Genomic DNA, 18,520 nt, shown 5'->3' on the forward strand with positions numbered 1-18,520 from the left:
TTTTTTTTCTGAAGAAGGGTCCCGACCCGAAACATCAGCTTTCCTGCTCCTCTGATGCTGCATGGCCTGCTGTGTTCCTCCAGCTCCACACTGTGTTATCTATGTATTAAGATATGTATGTTCCAGTCCATGCAAGTGCATAACACTGTAAGCCTCAATCCCAAATTGACTTTCAGCATAATTTTTCACACAATCAGAATTGTCCAACAAATGTTGTCTAGTCATTGAATCATTTTGATGTTGTACACCACATCATGAGCTTTGCAACCACGAGTTGGAAGAGTTTGGTCAGTACCTTCCTTGTTGTGAACAGCCGGAGAGCTATGCCCTTGGTATTCTTGTGAACTGTCCTGATGAATACAAGACAAATTACTTCGACTAAATGTGACACTTTTCAGAAAGACTTGATTTTGTTAATCAGAGTTTCGTTTGTTCAAGCCAGCTGGAGTTACTGTCAGACACCAATTACATCTCAGAACAGAGAACACCTACAGCATCAGCACCTGGTAAAACAATATGTTGATACCTTTCAACAAACCTTCACATATATTTTTGCTAACATGCCATTCAATTCCAATATCATGACTTAGTGTTAGTAATCTTCCCTGTGAATCAGGAGGTTGCTCAAAATCTTGAATCACCCTCAAGTACTATTCTAAGGGTGTACTGCACTTTGAGGGTTTTTCTGGCTTGTGAAACCAAAACCCCATCTCCACTCTTACTGGGCATAGTAGACACTCTTGACACTCCTTTAAGAAATGTGGATGAAGCCTTGCAAGATACCTTAATCAATACATATCCCATAGCCATCATCACTATACAGATTGTCTAATGTTTACCCTATTGCAACTTGTGGGACCTTGCTCAGGGCATATTGGCAATGATATACCCTACATTATAACAGCGACTACATTTTAGAAACATGAACAGACTGCTAAGCAACAAAATGTCCTAAGGTTATAAAAAGCACTATATAAATGCCATTTTTTCTTCTTTATTTTAATGATCATGAGATTACAAAAGCTTCTCCGATCGAATTGATGTGGGACTATTTTTTGGTCTGTCACACTACACTCTGCCTTCAGCTACTTTTTCCTTCAACTGACATACTTAGCAAGAGCTAATGAGTGAGTACATCATCTGCAGCAACCTTGGCTGCCCTCCACTGACATCTTCAATTCTGACTGAGGATGGCATTTTTTAAACAGATTATGATCACGGCTTAATACAAAATGTTCTTTATTCTTGGAAGGCGTCACTTACGTATACTATCCTTCATATTCCTCAACATTTGCTATTACTTTTATTGTGATGTTAATTCAATTATTGTATCTCCTCTGACTTTTCCTACAGTACATCAGAGAAATCTGGTGACAAGCAATGAAATACATGGACATAAGGAAATGTGAGGTAGAGTGTGTGATTTATACATTTTGATATCATTTGTTTTTGAGGTTGGATTTTTTAAAATTTTGACCTAGTTGCATTTGGGGTTGTGTCTCTAAAGGGTTTAATAAATAACTTCTAAGAATTTCTATGGCCATAGTAACAGATTCTCCAGAACAAAAACAGAAGTTGCTGGAAAAGCTCAGCAGGTCTGGCAGCATCTGTGAAGAAAAAATAAGAATTAACATTTCGGGTCTGGAGACCCTTCCTCAGAACTGATGGTAGGTAGGAAAGCATTGTTTCATATGCAGACCATAAGGAAGGGATTTGGGTAGGGAGTAAACAATAAGTTAAAGGATAGAGTCCAAAGAGAGAGAAGAGCAGTTGGATAGACAAAGGAGTTGATAAGAATCTGGCTAGGAGGGTGAATAGCTGTTAATCGGGACTGTTGGTGACTAACAATAAGCAGTACGTAATGGCAGGCTATGTAATAACAAGGCCTAGTGCATGGGGTAGGGGGCTAGGGGGCTAGGACATGGGAGAGTTTAGGCTCCAAAATTATTGAACTTGATATTGAGTCTGGAGGGCTGCAGGGTCTCCAAGCGGAAAATGAGATGTTGTTCTTCCAGCTCACGCTGAGCTTCGCTGGAACACTGCAACAAGCCAGAGATGTTGGCCAGGGAACAGGGTGGTGTGTTAAAGGGCAGGCAATTGGAAACTCAGGGTCCTTTTTTAAAAGCAGAATGTAAATGTTCTGCGAAGCGGTCACCCAGTCTACGCTTCATTTCCCCAGTGCAGAGCAGACCACATTGTGAAAAGCAAATGCAGTGGACTAGATTGTGCAAAGTGCAGGTGAAGTGTTGCCTCACCTGGAAAGTATGTTTGGGCCTTTGGATACTGGGCAGGGAGGAGGCAAATGGGCAGGTGTTACACCTTCGCCGGTTACAGGGGAAGGTGCCATTGGGCTGTGGGGGGGTGGGTGTTGGGAGTGAAGGAAAAGTGGATCATGGTGTTCCAGAGGGAATGGTCCCTGAGGAAGGCAGGCAAGGAACAGGAGGGGAGGGAATGTGTGTCTGGTGATGGCATCTCGCTTGAGGCAGCAGAATGGCATCTGATGATCTTCTGGATGTGGATGCTGTTAGGATAGTAGGTAAGGACAAGGGGAATGCCTATCACTGTTGCGGGAGGGGAGAGGGGGTGAGAGCAGAAGTGCAGGAGAATGGTCAGACCCAGTTGAGGGCCTTGGCGAAAAAGGTGCTGGGGAATCCTCGGCTGAGGAGGAAGGTGAACGTTGTAGGAGCTACCTTTTCAAAGTTGGCCTCATCTGAACATATGCAACAGAGGTGGAGGAACTGAGAGAATGGGATGAAGTCTTTACAGGAAGCAGGGTACAAGGATGTTTAGTCCAGGCAGCTGTGGGAGTCGGTGGTTTTATAATGGATATTAGTGGCCAGTCTATCTCCGGAAATGTAAACAGAGATGTCGAGGAAGGGAAGGGAGGAGTCAGAGATGGACCAGGTGAAAGTGAGGGCAGGGTGGAAATTGGAAGTGAAATCGATGAACTGGGGCCCATGGGGGTAAGCATGGCCACCCCTCTGACATGAAGAAAATGACAGGCGTTAAAACGGAAGTCATTGAAGATGAGGATGAGCTCGGCCAAGCGGAGGAGGGTGGTGGGTGGGTGGGGACGGTTCAGGCCTTTGCTCCAGGAAGGAGTGGACAGCCCTAAGACCATCCTGGTGGGGGATGTACGTGTAAAGGGATTGCACATCCATGGTAAAGAGATGATGGCTGGAGCCTGCAAACTGGAAATTTTGAAACTGGCATAAAGCGTCAGAGGAATCATGGATGTACGTGGGCAGAGCTTGGACCAGGGAGAGAAGACTGAGTCAAGACAGGAAGAGATGAGTTCTGAGGGTCAGGAGCAGACTGGAACAATGGGTCTGCCTGGACAGTCCTGTTTGTGGATTTTTGGAAGGATGCAGAAGCAAGCTGTGCGGGGCTGAGGGACTATCAGCTTGGAGGCAGTGGCAGGGATATCACCAGATGAAATGAGGTCAGTTACTGTAGTTGATACAATGGCCTGATGTGTCACGGTGGGGTCATGGTCCAGGGGAAGAAAGGAGGAGGTATCTGAGAGCTGGCGCTGAGCCTCTGCAATGTACAAGTCAGTACACCAGATTACAACAGCACCTCATCTTACTGGCAGGCTTAATAACAAAGTCAGGGTTAGATCTAAGTGCACAGAGTGCAGTCAGTTCAGAGGTGGAATAGGCTGGATTTGGTGAGGGGGGGGCAGATTCTCCACGCTGGGGGTTGAAGTCACTGTTAAATGAAGCTAGTCAAGGTGATAAAAGAGGACGTTGTCTGTGGTGTGAATTCTATAAAGGTTGCTTTTGGAATCAATGGAATTATGTTTTGACCACGTGTTTTGAAATCTTTAAACATGTGTCGTATGTAAATAGGTTGGTTTATTCTACTTCATTTCTTCATTCATATCTTCATTTCTGTTGAATAATAAATATGTTTTATTGTTAAAACCAAATCTGCAAAATTATGTGCTTATTTTCAGTGAGAAACCACCTGTTAAAACCAAAGACAAAAAACAAGATAGGATCTATCTATTAACCACAATCTCAGTCTGAGAACAGACTTAGGTCCAGTAATCAGGTGGGATCATACCAAAAGTGATGTTGATTCATTTGTGGGAAATTCGAATCAATCAGGAAGTAGAAACACAACACTTGCTAATCAAACAAAAATCCCAGTTCATTACATTAGCAGCCCCATGATATCATGGCCATGATAGGATAGAATACAAAAGCAAGGATGTGATAGTGAACCTTTACAAAACAATATTTCAGCCTTAATTGAGACTTTTGTGCCCAATTATAGGCACTGCACTTTATATGAAGGATATGTTGGGGTGCAGAAAAAGTTTGGAAGAATGGTTTCACTTTAGACTTTAGATTAAGCAGAAATCTGGACTAGGGTGCACAAATGTAAAACCAGTCTGAAATTGCACAATCTGTCCTTATTTTCATAGAATGCTGATTTTAAATTATTTAAAGAAAAACAATCAAACGTATGGAAATTGAGGAAGCAGAGGATTTATGCTGCAGTAGAGACTCAGGAGCAGACAGATGCAATATTGAGTTCCATTGCATTACCACTGGTGACAGGCAATAATTGGATTATGACAACTGTACATTGATAATAGAAAATGCCATCGTGGTGGAAACAGCACGTGGTCAAGGACAAAGATACATTAAGTCTTATGGGAGGGGCCCTCCTTCAGCTTACACAAATACAAGGCGATCAACTCTGAGTAAGAAACAAGAGACACTTTGGCATGACTGCGGGAACATGTGGAGGCCAGGGGAGGGAATCTGTGGGACCTGGAACCAGGGAATGTGAGAGAAGCACATGCACAAAAATCATAGGTTGTCACTACAGGTTACTGAAAAGCAATCCCTGAGCAGAAATTATAATAAATACATGACAAAACAGCATCATGGGATCAACATGGGATTTGGGACAGCTGACCCAATTAAAAGTAGTCCCATAAAATCTGATATGGTAATCTTGCACAAACAGGAACTTTAAATCTTTTGCCTGTTATTTGCCACGCTTTATTTTATCAAGGACATTGCATTAAACGATTCATTTTAGTGATGTGCACATTGCCAGCAAGGTTGGTAATTACTGGTCACCACCAAGTGCCTTTAATATGAAACAACAAGGTGCAGGGCTGGATGAACACAGCAGGCCAAGCAGCATCATAGGAGCAGAGAGGCTGACGTTTCGGGCTTAGACCCTTCGTCAGAAAAGGGGGAGGGGAAGGGGGTTTTGAAATAAATAGGGAGAGAGTGGGAGGCGGATAGAAGAGGGATAGAGGAGAGGATAGGTGGAGAGGAAACAAACAGGTCGAAGAGGCGGGGATGGAGCCAGGAAAGGTGAGTGTAGGTAGGGAGTTAGGAAGGGGATAGGTCAGTCCAGGGAGGACGGACAGGTCAAGGGGGCGGGATGAGGTTGGTCGGTAGGAGATGGAGGTGCGGCTTGAGGTGGGAGGAGGGGATAGGTGGGAGGAAGAACAGGTTAGGGAGGCAGGGACGAGCTGGACTGGTTTTGGGATGCGGTGGGGGGAGGGGAGATTTTGAAACTTCCCCTCCTCGGTGGTCGAGAACGCCCTCAACCGTGTCTCCCACATCTCCCGCACCTCATCCCTCACACCCCGTCCACGCAATAAAAACCAAAAAAGAATCCCCCTCGTCCTCACGTACCACCCCACCAACCTCCGGATCCAACGCATCATCCTCCGACACTTCCGCCATCTGCAATCCGACCCCACCACCAAAGACATCTTTCCCTCCCCACCCTTATCTGCTTTCCGGAGGGACAACTCTCTCCGTGACTCCCTTGTCCGCTCCACACTCCCCTCCAGCTCCACCACACCCGGCACTTTTCCCTGCAACCGCAGGAAGTGCTACACCTGCCCCCATACCTCCTCCCTCACCCCCATCCCAGGCCCCAAGAAGACTTTCCACATCAAGCAGATGTTCACCTGCACATCTGCCAATGTGGTATACTGCATCCGCTGTACCCGGTGTGGCTTCCTCTACATCGGGGAAACCAAGCGGAGACTCGGGGACCGCTTTGCAGAACACCTACGCTCGGTTCGCAACAAACAACTGCACCTCCCAGTCGCGAACCATTTCAACTCCCCCTCCCATTCCTCAGACGACATGTCCATCCTGGGCCTCCTGCAGTGCCACAACGATGCCACCCGAAGGTTGCAGGAACAGCAACTCATATTCCGCTTGGGAACCCTGCAGCCCAATGGTATCAATGTGGATTTCACAAGTTTCAAAATCTCCCCTCCCCCAACCGCATCCCAAAACCAGTCCAGCTCGTCCCTGCCTCCCTAACCTGTTCTTCCTCCCACCTATCCCCTCCTCCCACCTCAAGCCGCACCTCCATCTCCTACCGACCAACCTCATCCCGCCCCCTTGACCTGTCCGTCCTCCCTGGACTGACCTATCCCCTTCCTAACTCCCTCTCTACACTCACCTTTCCTGGCTCCAGCCCCGCCTCTTCGACCTGTTTGTTTCCTCTCCACCTATCCTCTCCTCTATCCCTCTTCTATCCGCCTCCCACTCTCTCCCTATTTATTTCAAAACCCCCTTCCCCTCCCCCTTTTCTGACGAAGGGTCTAGGCCCGAAACGTCAGCCTCTCTGCTCCTATGATGCTGCTTGGCCTGCTGTGTTCATCCAGCCCTGCACCTTGTTGTCTCGGATTCTCCAGCATCTGCAGTTCCTACTATCTCTGATTGCCTTTAATATGAAGTTGCCTTGTTGACTACAAATCAGTGACTTGCTTGTAGACTTCAGAGGTCAGTGAAGAGCCAACTATGTTGCTGTGGGTCTGGAGTCACATTTAGGTCAGAACAGACAAGGACAGCAAATTTCCTTATCTGAAGGATTTTAGTGAATAGCTCGAGTACTCATTGCAATCCCGTAATTTCATCGTCACCACTATTGGTGCTAACTTTTATATTTCAAATTTATTTAATTAAATTTAAATTCCCCATTTGCCAAGACAGAAGTCTTTGGATCACTAGTCCAAGTCTCTAAATAACTAGTCACTAGTTACCAGTTGCAAAATCTCTAATCCAGAAAGTGAATACTAAATTACTGTACACCTTCTTTAATTTGACTATGTTAGTTCTGATTAGAAGCTGCAGCCAAAGTCATGAAGTTTACTTTCACAATTGGGTTTGTTGAATGAGCTGTTTCTTATTTTCAGCAAGTTCTTTCTCTTAATTTCTGATTTTTAGAATTTCTCTTTTTGTTCACGTACCTGAGCTGGGTTAACATTTCCACGCTCTTTCACATCATAATGATAGGAAAAGACATCTGCCATGGTTATGTTTTCAGTGGCATCTGGGATTGGGTCTCGGAGAAGTTGTCGAATTTCTTTCTCTGTCCACACACAGAAAGCTCCCTCTTTCTTGTCAATGGACTCAGTTGTAGGGTAGGAATCTGCATCTTCGGCACTGTAGAAACCTCCAGACTGTAAAGACAGAATGAGTTAATCACAGAGGCAGGAAACATACAACTATTTCATAAGCAAAGCATTGAATTCTAACTTCCCCAAACTTACTCAATCTTTGAATCTAATTTACGAGCGAACTAAAGCCACTGTGTTCTTAGATCCCACCACAAAATAAGTACCATCACTACTTACACCTACCTTTCCCAGTCACTGTTTCAAGCTAGACTCAACTGTTTGCAACTTTGCCATCTTATTCAAATCGAAGATGGGTTATCAACCTTGTTCCCCTACAAGTGAGTACCCTACTGTCATTATTTCTAATGCTGCACTAATCCACACCAACAAAACCCATCTCGCGGGTGCTGCTAAAGCCCTTATCCAGCCCTAGGTTATCTCCAGACTCGCGCACTGAAGTGACAGGTAAACATTAATAGAAAAGCAAAATACTACAGGTGGAAATCTGAAATAAAACAAAGTGCTAGAAACATCCAGAAAGTCACACGTATCTGTGGAAACAACGTGACCAATTCAGGTTGGCAACATTTCATCATAGTATTTCACTCTTGTCTTCGTGATAGATGAACAAGACTTAATGGGAATTGGAATACGAGCAGCAGAGTTTTGGTTGATCTCAAACTTACAGAGACTGGAAGTTGGGAGAATGACTAAGAGAATACTGGAATAGTCAAGTATCAAGGGAAGAACATATGGTTGAGGCTTTCCATGAACCATAAACCAGACTTGAAAATCATAGCATTGGGATCTTCATCGCAAGGTACAAATATTTGACTGGCAATCACTTCCCCACTGTAGGGACAGATATTAAAATATTAATCCTTTCAGTGTGGCAATGTGACAGAAACAAAGCAGCTCAAGACTGAAGCAATATGCTAGTTAACTTCGAAAGGGTCGGTTGCTGAATTTTAACCGAACAGCATTCATAAAAATGTCCGTTTATTTTAAAATTGAAAAATAAAAGGTGAACAGCAGCAGAGATCAGCAACAAAATGGGCATATTCTCTCATGGCCTTTTCTCACGAACTTTTCTCGAACCAGCTAAGAGTCAACAAGATTGAAGCACGTGTTTAGATTGCTAACAAATGCATGGCACAGCACTAATTGGAGCATGACAAGACCCAAAGTAATAATGTGACAATGACAAGATAATCTGTAGAGGGTGCGGTCAAAGGTGGTGAAAGGACAATTAGATATGGCTAATAATAATCCTGCCTAGAGATACCCATACGCCAAGAATGAATGCAAAACAAGCACTACCCTGACAATAAATTACAATTTTGAAAGCGTTTGCCTAATGATCCAGTGTGATGTTTAGATTTTCCAACATCAACAGTCTTTGTGACCTTACTGAGTATTCACCAATCACATACAACAGGAGACTTCTATGTCATCACCCTGAACAAGAACAGCCATTGCCACAGTATTTTTTAGTCACTGTATTTTTCCGGTCATACCAAAAACAACATAAAATACCTACTGCAGGAGTCATGTGTGGCATTTTGAAGCACAATAATAAGGAAGCAAAGCACTGACAAACAAAGGTCTTGAAGTGAAAGAGAATCATATCAATAATTTAATAGCTTTGAATTAATTGGCTCTTTGTTGTCCAAGAGAAGGTAGATTTCATTAAACATTTGACCTTGGAAATTTAGCTACCACTGCTGCCTCTCAACACTGGGAGTGCTATAATGACATGATGTGGAGGTGTCAGTGTTAGACTGGGGCAAAGAAAGTCAGAAGTCACACGACATCCGGTTATAGTCCAACAAGTTTATTCTGAAATCACAAGCTTTCAAAGTGCAGCCCCTTCGTCGGGTGAAGTGTGAGAGAAGAGCACACAGACACAGAATTTATAGGCAGAGAGATTAAGCGCAGAGAGATCCAAAGACCGTCCAAATAGTGTGAGTGGACTGTCGAATAATAAGTCTCTGCAGGTGACCAAGTGTTAGACGGTGTGAGTAAAGTGTCAACAGCTAAATAACAAGCGAAGGGATAACCTATAATCCAATTAAAAGAGGCAGAAAGATAATTACAAAAAATTAAAAATAAGGTGGTGCTGGAGACAAACTAAATGACTAGAATAACATGATAGGTAAAAGAGTTGCATACTGATGGTATAGCCAAAGTAATAGGTAATCCAAAACTGTACAAACTAATTAAGGTAGTGAGATCATAACAATTTATCAAGGTGATGGTGTCAAAACAGGACAGTAAAGGGAGGCCTTACAGATACAGATGTGTGCGGAGGTCACATGTAGCACGACAAGAACCCAAGATCATGGTTGAAGTTGTCTTCGTGGCCATGGAACTTGGCTATCAGTTTCTGCTTTGCAATTCTGCGTTGTTGTGTATCCCAAAGCCTGCCTTGGAGGACGATTACCCAAAGATTGCTTACCCCAAGCCTTTTCTCTTTTTTGCTTTCGAATCCAGCATCCTCAGTATTCTACATTTAGTGCTTCATTAATTCAACATCCTGTTCAATCTGATGATTCAACTGATGACATACGACTATTATCACACAGAACAACGACAGAAACTGAACTCTGATCACCAAGCCTGACAAACAATTTGTCTGCACCTGCTGTTTCATTAGCAGTCTGTCAACAAATGGATTAGCAAATTAAAACAAACTGTGCATTTTAGCAGGATTATATCATAGATGACCAACTCATGTTAATTGAATAATCTATGGCTTTTTTGCAGCAATTAATGGCATATTTGGCTGTACTGAAACACTGGAATAATTCTGCTTCCTTGTTAAGCACGCATGTTGTGTTGTGTCTTGTTGTGCCTCAACAATGAATTTAACAAGTGGTGGCTTTTCCCCATTTTGTTTACGCAGTCTCATCAATTCCCCAGCTAGGTGCTAAGAAGGTTACAAACATATTTTGCAACTTTGAATTCATAACGTTGCAGAAGGAGTTACAGCAGGAGAAATTTGAAAGGATTGGATTGAAAGTGGTTGGATTCATTTATCAGAACACTAAGGTTGACCACAACATTTTCAATTTAATTTTGTTTGTTACTACCGTGTACAGATTCAGATTCACCGCAGTAATTGCAGTGATTTTCAAATCAGACTTTATTTATTCTGTCCCCCATTTTTACTGTCTTCACCTTTCAATTATGGCAGAAGCAATCTGTGTGCACGTGTCTGCACTTGTGCGTCTGTGCGTCTACAGCTGGGATCTTTCAACTGAGACGGCTAGTTTATGCCTATTAAAGGGCATAGGGTCAATATTAACTGCTTGGGCCAGTGCAGGGATCCTGGTTTTAGTGTTCACATTGAAGAGGAGTTTGCAGGGTGATCTTATAGCGGTTTATAAAATCTTGAGGGGCTATAGTTAGGGTGAGTGGCAGGTGTCTTTTCCTTCATGTAGGGAATTTCAAGACTAGGGGGCATATTTTAAAGATGAGAGGAGAAAGACTTAAAAAAGACATGAGGGGCATTTTTTTTTTTTTTTTTACACACAGCGAGTGGTTCGTGTGTGGAATGAACTTCCAGAGGAAGTGGTGGATGCGAGTACAGTTACAACATTTAAATAAGCACATGAATAAGAAGTGTTTGGAGGGATATGGGCCAAGCTCAGGCAGGTGGGGCCAGTTTAGTTTGGGATCATGATCAGCAAGGACTGGTCAGACTGAGGGGTCTGTTCTCATCTGCGTGATCCTATGGCTGGTTGACTTGGTGAGACAGTAAACGGGTTACAGCACTCACTCTGACTGCTAGAAGCCAATGTGACTGTAGGCAAAGGGAGAAGAAACATCTGAATAAGTGGAAATATTACCACTCACTAGGCTCTGAAATGGGTCCAGGATTCATAACCTTCTGATTTAGAGGCTAAAGTGTCCCACTTAACCAAGACTGTCCCACTAATTATAGATCAAATCCTTTTTCACCAAAACCTTGTTTACAAAATCAAATCTGAAAAATAGCATGTCATAACATTTTTACTGCCTTCAATATTTCTTCTCCCTTTGTCTGCTGACACGTTAGGTTCCAGTAGCAGGAGTAAATCCTGTTAGCCATTTAAGGACTCACCATGTCATCTGTGGCAACTATGGCTCTGAAGCCAGGGTTCCTGCATCTGAAATAAGTAAGCAGGGTCCTATTACAAGTCCAAAGACAAAATTGTTCACAATGTGGCACCACAATGAAACATCAACATAGATTGTTACTCAAATTGTGGGCTGGAACCTGTAACCAATGGAAAAGCTACGCTGACACAACAGAACAGGACTCAGTTCATGGTACGTGGAATGGGTACCAACAAGCCCTTTGTCTCTACCAGCCTGAAGCCTTTAACATTGTTCATTGCACCATCCTCCTCCAATGCCTCTCCACCACTGTCCATCCAGGTGATGGTGCACTTATCTGATTCAATTGTTATGCAACAAGTCATAATCAAAGAATCACATGCAATGGATATTTTCAAACCTACAACTCTCCCTTTGATGTTTCTGAAAAATTTAGTCTCACTCTCTTCATGTTTCTTGCCCTCAGTGACATCATCTGAAAACAGAGTGATAGCTTCGATACAGAGGCTGACGACATTCAATTCTACCCAAACCATCAACTCTCAACTCCCCAACTATTGCTAAATGCTCTAACTGCTTGTTCAACATCCAATACAAAACAGAGATTTTCTCCAACTAAATATTGGGGTGACCAAAACCACTGTCTGCAGTCCCACTGTCTGCAGTCCCACAATGATCTACATTCCCTAACCAGTGATGCTATCCTTCTTCCTGACAACTCTCTTGAGGCTGAACCAGAATGTTCACATCCGTTAGTTTCATAAATGACCTCTGGTTTAGTTTCTGAGCTAGATACCCATCATGCCATCTCTAAAGCCATCAACTTGCACTTCTGTGAAATCCACTGTCTCTGGATTGCTTCAGCTCATCTGCTGACGAAACCCTCATCTGTATTTTTGTTACTTCTAAATTTAACTATTACAATGTTCTCCTGGCCAGAATTCCATAGTCCAGCCTCTGTAAACTTGATATCTTTAAAAATTCCACTGCCCTGGTCATCATAACTCACATCCAGTCCCAATGTGCAACTTGGTTATCTGCCCCTGCACTCAGTGACTTAGACGGGTTCCCAGATAAGCAATGCCGACATTTTAAAATTCTCATTGTTTTCAAATCTTCACATTTTTTTTTCTCTCTATAACCCCTGCAATGTAGAGTTCTCCAAGATACAAGGATATCAATGATCTGCTAATTCTGAACTCTTAAGCCAATTTTAAATGGTCCATCATTGGTAGTCATGACTCAGCTGTGAAGGTCAGAAGCTCTGGAAATCTCTCACTAAAACCCACTGCCACTCTACCTTTCTGTTTTGAAAACATGCCTTAAAACCAAATATCTTCTTATGTGACTCAATGTCAAATTTGTTTGTTAATACTTATTAGAAGTACCTTGAAATATTTTAGCACTTAAAACATGCTATCGCAATGCACCTGTAACTGATGTCTCTACAGAAATGGTTCAGTGTTTAAATGCACTCCTCCAAACTGTGTCACGCTGCCAGGTCTCTTCCAGTGTTTCATTTGAATTTGTTTCCTCATCTCTACTGTGGCAGAGACATAGGATATAAAATCAAGCATTTACACTCAGCCAGAAGTCAGTTATGACACCAGGGAGAGAGATGCCATCAGTCATTAGGGATTGTAGTTTGTGATAACCTGGGAATAGACTGTCTGAAAAGGTGATGGAATTGATTCAACACCAATTTTTGAAAGGAAGTTGTGTAAAATACTTGAAGGGGAAGAAGTTGCAGGGAGATTGGGAAAGGGCAGTGGAACTAATTAATGGCTATTTCAAAGAGGTAGCAGAGCACAATGGGTTTTCATGTGTTCTATCATGCTATGATGTCATGACTGATGGAAGTATTTCATTTAGTCCTCTGCATTCCAATTAAGAAGAGGAAAATAATCCTGCGCTCCTGTTCACTCTTCACCTGCAAGGAAGGGGTAAGTACTGATGTTAGGAAATAATGAAATCAGGATTGGCTGTGGAGCCCTTGCAGGGCAATAGCTCAATGATCAGTGTCAAGGTTCACCCATAAAGCTATAGTTTTGCAAGACACTGCAAGTAAACCAGCTCCCAGGGTGGTATAAAACAAAGAACTGGGAATATTGAAGATCTGAAACAAAAACAGAAATTGCCGGCAAAACTCAGTATGTCTGGCAACATCTATGGGAAGAAAGCAGAATTAACATTAAGCAGAGAACTGTATGAAAAAGAGTCACTGAACTCAAAACGTTAATACCACTTACGCTATCAAACCTGCTGAGTTTCACCAGCAATTTCTCGATTTGTCCCAGACTGGTACCATGTCTCAGTAAGGTGATGGGGAGAATGTGAAATTGTCAGCGAGAGGGTGGAGGAGAGGAAGCAAGAACCCAAACAAGAGGAAGTGTGAGAGGGAGAGCAAGAAGGAGTACAAGATACTGCAAAAGGCAGCATGAGATGCAATGAGAGGAAACTCGAGGGCGAGCATGAATGCAAGATAGAGACAGCAAGAGTGTGAAAGAAAACTGCTGCATTGTTTAACAAGAGAAGAAAGGTCGGTGAACAAATTGCAACTGTAATCAGGACTAGATTCAAATTAGAACACAGAGAGCAGAGTTTTGAATGAACTCAAGGTTTTGAAGGAAATTATGGAGAGCCTGCAAATGTGCCCAGGAGTGTCATGACTTTCAGAAACAAAAGCATTATAAAATGAACCTCCACTTTCGTACAGAACATGCAAGAAGACGCAAAGAAGAAGGCGACGCAATAAACTGTTATATTCATGACACAGTCTCCAGCAAGTGGCACTCAAACAGTAAATAATGACTTACCTGGTCACTCAGATCTCGGGAGACATAGAGCAGAATGTCTCGAGCAACATCCGCAAAGAACGTGTCACCAGATATCTGTGGAAAGATGCACTGCTGTTTAGACTCTGAACTACTGACTGAGCAAAACGGCAGCCCCAACCCAACTCAGAACTAGGTTAATGACAAACAGTAGTGAGGCAAAGCTTTCAAGCAATAAATATACTTACACTTCTCAATTCCAAATACTATCAAAGATCTTCTTATAAGCTCTCTGAAACACGGCACATGAACACTGCTTAACAGAAATACTGAAGGGAACATAATCAACAGCCTTATGCAGCACAGGGGAGCTGTATACTCAGAATCTGTAGCACTTGATTTTAAATATGGAAATGTGGTTAACAATAGGGTGCCACAGAGGTCTTCTACACCGTACTACTTTGATGCAAAACTACACAAAGTTTTTACTCAGCTCCTGGGGAAAACAAACCATAAGCAATCGAAATCTCGGACAACACTCAGATTTTTCTAAGCTTTTAGACAAGTACTTTACATTTTTTATCTGCTTGAATGAAGATTGCTGGGAACATGCCAGGAGCAGCACCAGGCATACCTTAAAATGAGGTATCAACCTAATGAAGATATAACATAGGACTACCTTTGTGCCAAAAAGTGAAAGCAGCATGCAACAGACAGGGTTAAACAGCCCCATAATGAACAAAAACACAAATTGCTGAAAAAATTCAGCAAGTCTGGCAGCATTTCACAGAATCCCTACAGTGTGGAAACAAGCTCTTCGGCCCAATAAGTCCACACCAACCCTCAGAGCATCCCACCCAGAACCATCTCCCTAATACAGGCATTCCTGAACACTACGGGCAATTTAGCATGGCAATCTACCTAGCCTGCACATCTGTGGACTGTGGGAGGAAACCGGAGCATGGGCAGAATGTGCAAACGCCACACAGACAGTCACCCAAGGGTGGAATCGAACCCGGGCCCCTGGCGCTGTCAGGCAGCAGTGCTAACCACTGAGCCACCGTACCGCCTCAGCCTCTGTAGAGAGAAATCAGAGTTAACATTCCAGGTCCAGTGATCCTTCTTTAGAACTGGCCATAATGAACAAATCAGAGCTGAGCTCTGCAGTCCAACAAAATCCAATTGTTAGTGGTAGTGTACAACTGAATAATTAACAGAAGGAGGACACTCCACAATCATCCTCAACAATAGGGCAGTCCAAAACATCAATGCAAAAGTAAATATAAATTTGAAAGTTTTGCATCACTGTTGAAGGCTGATACAAGACTGAAGACAGTCAGCCACTTCGAGTCTTAGAGTTGTACAGCATGGTACCACACCCTTTGGTCCAACTTGTCTATGCTGACCAGATATCCTAATTAATCTAGTCCTATCTGCCAGCGTTCTCTCTAAATCCTTTCTGTTCATATACCCATCCAAATGCCTTTTAAATGTTGTAATTGTACCAGCCTCCACCACTTCCTCTCGCAGCGCATTCCATACATGCACCACTCTCTGCATGAAATATTGTCCTTAAGGTCCCTTTTAAATCTTTCCTCTCTCACCTTAAACCTATGCCCTCTAGTTTTGGACTCCCCTACTTTGGGAAAAAGACTTTGGCTATTTTCCTTATCCATGCCCCTCCTCATGATTTTATAAACCTCTGAATGTCACTCCTCAGCCTCCGACGCTCCAGGGAAAATAGCCCCAGCCTATTCAGCCTCTCCCGACAGCTCAAACCCTCCAACCTTGGCAACATTCTTGTAAATCTTTTCCCGAACCCTTTCAAGTTTAACAACATTTTTGCTTTAGTGAGGAGGCCAGAACTGAACAAGTATTCCAACAGTGACCTAACCAATGTACCATACAGCCTCAACATAACATTCCAACTCCTATACTCAATGCACTGATCAATACAGGCAAGCTGACTAAATGCCTTCTTCACTGCCCGGAGTACCTGCGACTCCGCTTTCAACTACGATCTTGCACTCCAAGGTCTCTTTGTTTGGCAACACTCCCCAGGATCTACCATTAAGTCTAGAAGTCCTGCCCTGATTTGCCTTTCCAAAGTACAACACCTCACATTTATCTAAACTCCAACAGCCACTCCTCGGTCCATCAGCCTATCTGATCAAGGTCCTGTCATACTCTGTGCTAATCTTCTTCCCTGTCCATCGCACTACCGATATTGGTGTCATCTGCAAACTTACTAACCATACCTCCTATATTCACTTACACTTACCTGGACACCATCAGGTATCTTTACTACATTAAAACCCTGGTGGAGGAGAAATCCCACTTTAGAGAGCTCCAGAGCCCAGGAACCCTGGAATCCCACCTCTAATAGTAGCCACTGCTTTAGCTTCACTGCGATTTCCCCAGAGGATCAGCAATGGATCCAATCTCATGTGCTTGAAGACAGTTATGTGGGGAGGGAAGGGGTGCTCAGGAATTTTTGCATCAGTTGGAGAGGGGGTTGAAAGGTGGGGATCAACAGAAAGCGCATGGGCATGGTTTCCTGTGAGCTGTTCCTGCCACTCCCTCTGACCCGGAGTCCTAAATACGGGCATAGTGTGTCTGTGAATGAGGGACTCCCCTTAAAAGGCCACACAAGCAATCTCCACAGTCCAGATGAATACCAGCATCAACAGATGAGATCTCTAGGGAGTCACTGAAGGCTCTCAACAGGCCTGCTAGACTCAACCACAGGGAAGATGGAAGGTGATAGAAAGATGGATAGATTCCTGGTGGATTCTCTACCCTTCCCAACTTTAAAACTCCATTGTTACAAAAGTAGGGACAAGCATCTACTCAATTACTCAGCCAGAAAAATAAGACCCTCTGATATCAGCCAACGATTCAACTGAGAATACTGCCAATAAAAAGGTATGAGAGAAAACAAATCCTTTTATATAAAAGGCCAACAACTGACAACAAGTGAGTGGTTTATCCAGGGGAATGTAATGAATGATGCCTGATTACCTCCCCTCAAGGTCTCCCTGAGAGTTAGGAGTAATGAGATTGGTGTCTGCCATTATTTGAGAGGTTAAGCAGTTCAAAGAATCAAAGAATCAGTACAAAGGCTTAAGTCTTCAGCAAATTCTTGTTTCCTGAAAACGCTGTCATTTAATCGATTTCACCATGTTACTAGCTGATTAATGCTTTTCAAAAGTTCAGTCCAGAAATACTTCCAGCCGTCACTCAAAGACAGTAGAAAGTAAAGCAGGCTTAGCACCTGGGAACTGTTTAATGCCACATCCACAGTGGAGCTACTGATGCCAAGCTGAATCACTGTCTACAAGTATGATTCTAGTGGTATTACATTCTCAGTCAGCAGTGTGTCAGTTCAACATTCTGCTGGGCAGAAGATCCAGTGTAGTGCTGACAGAATGGTGCATTGTCAGCCATGTTGTTCTTCAGTTACAACTTTAAACCAAAGCCCAAACAGCTCTTGAGATTTAGTCGTGAAAGCTAGATTCATGACTATGATACCAAGACTGTAATGAATACTTTATGAGAACAGATTGCATAAACTTGTTTTGCATTCTCTTGAGTTTTGATAGCTGAGGCATGACCTAATTGAGGTGACTATAATTACAAGAGTTTTTAAAGTAGATACTGTATAGAAAATTTATTTCCACTGGTGCAGAATCCACAACTAAGTAACACATCGTAATATGAAATGTAACATCAGGAAGGACTTTTTCTACAAGTGTGACTTTTAAAAAAGCAAGAAGAATTTTTCTCAACCAATATATGTTCTCCTTAATATCTTACGAACTCCAGTCAAATCATCCCTTAGACTTTCAAATTCCACAGAACAGATCTCCCCACTTGTGTAACCTCGCCTCATAATTTAACCTTTGAAGACCTTGTGTCATTTTGATAAACCTTCAAAAAGGCCAATGTCTTTTCTAGGTGTGGCTTAGTACTGCTCAGAGTAATTCCAGGTGTTGGCTAGCCAGGATTTAGAATAGCTGCAGCTCCTAGGCCCCCGTATTCTTATGTTCTAAATGTAAAGGTCAGGAGTCCATCAGTCTTCCTGACTATTCTTTGTGCCTTTTCATGACATTTTAATGATATATGAACCTGGATTCTAACCTTTCACCATTCAAGAAAGCAACCTGTTCAATCCTTATTGAGTCCATTGTGGACGATTTCATATTTGCCTGCACTGAAATTCATTTGCCACATTGTGCCCATTCCTACA

At 43.0% G+C, this 18,520-nt stretch overlaps 1 protein-coding gene across 1 annotated transcript in view; it reads right to left on the reverse strand.

The window, feature by feature from the left end:
• The window catches only part of spata20 (spermatogenesis associated 20), a 194,917-nt gene that overhangs the window by 128,099 nt on the left and 48,298 nt on the right, over nucleotides 1-18,520 (reverse strand). Inside the window, exons 9-11 of the mRNA XM_048611134.1 lie at nucleotides 14,314-14,388; nucleotides 7,247-7,459; nucleotides 296-350 (exon numbers count right to left, since the gene is read on the reverse strand). Of these exons, the coding sequence (XP_048467091.1) occupies nucleotides 296-350; nucleotides 7,247-7,459; nucleotides 14,314-14,388 (343 nt within the window). The remainder of the gene's footprint in view (nucleotides 1-295; nucleotides 351-7,246; nucleotides 7,460-14,313; nucleotides 14,389-18,520) is intronic.

The sequence above is a fragment of the Rhincodon typus genome, chromosome 23 (assembly GCF_021869965.1).
Source record: "Rhincodon typus isolate 14 chromosome 23, sRhiTyp1.1, whole genome shotgun sequence".
In the NCBI taxonomy this organism is placed as follows: Eukaryota; Metazoa; Chordata; class Chondrichthyes; order Orectolobiformes; family Rhincodontidae; genus Rhincodon; species Rhincodon typus.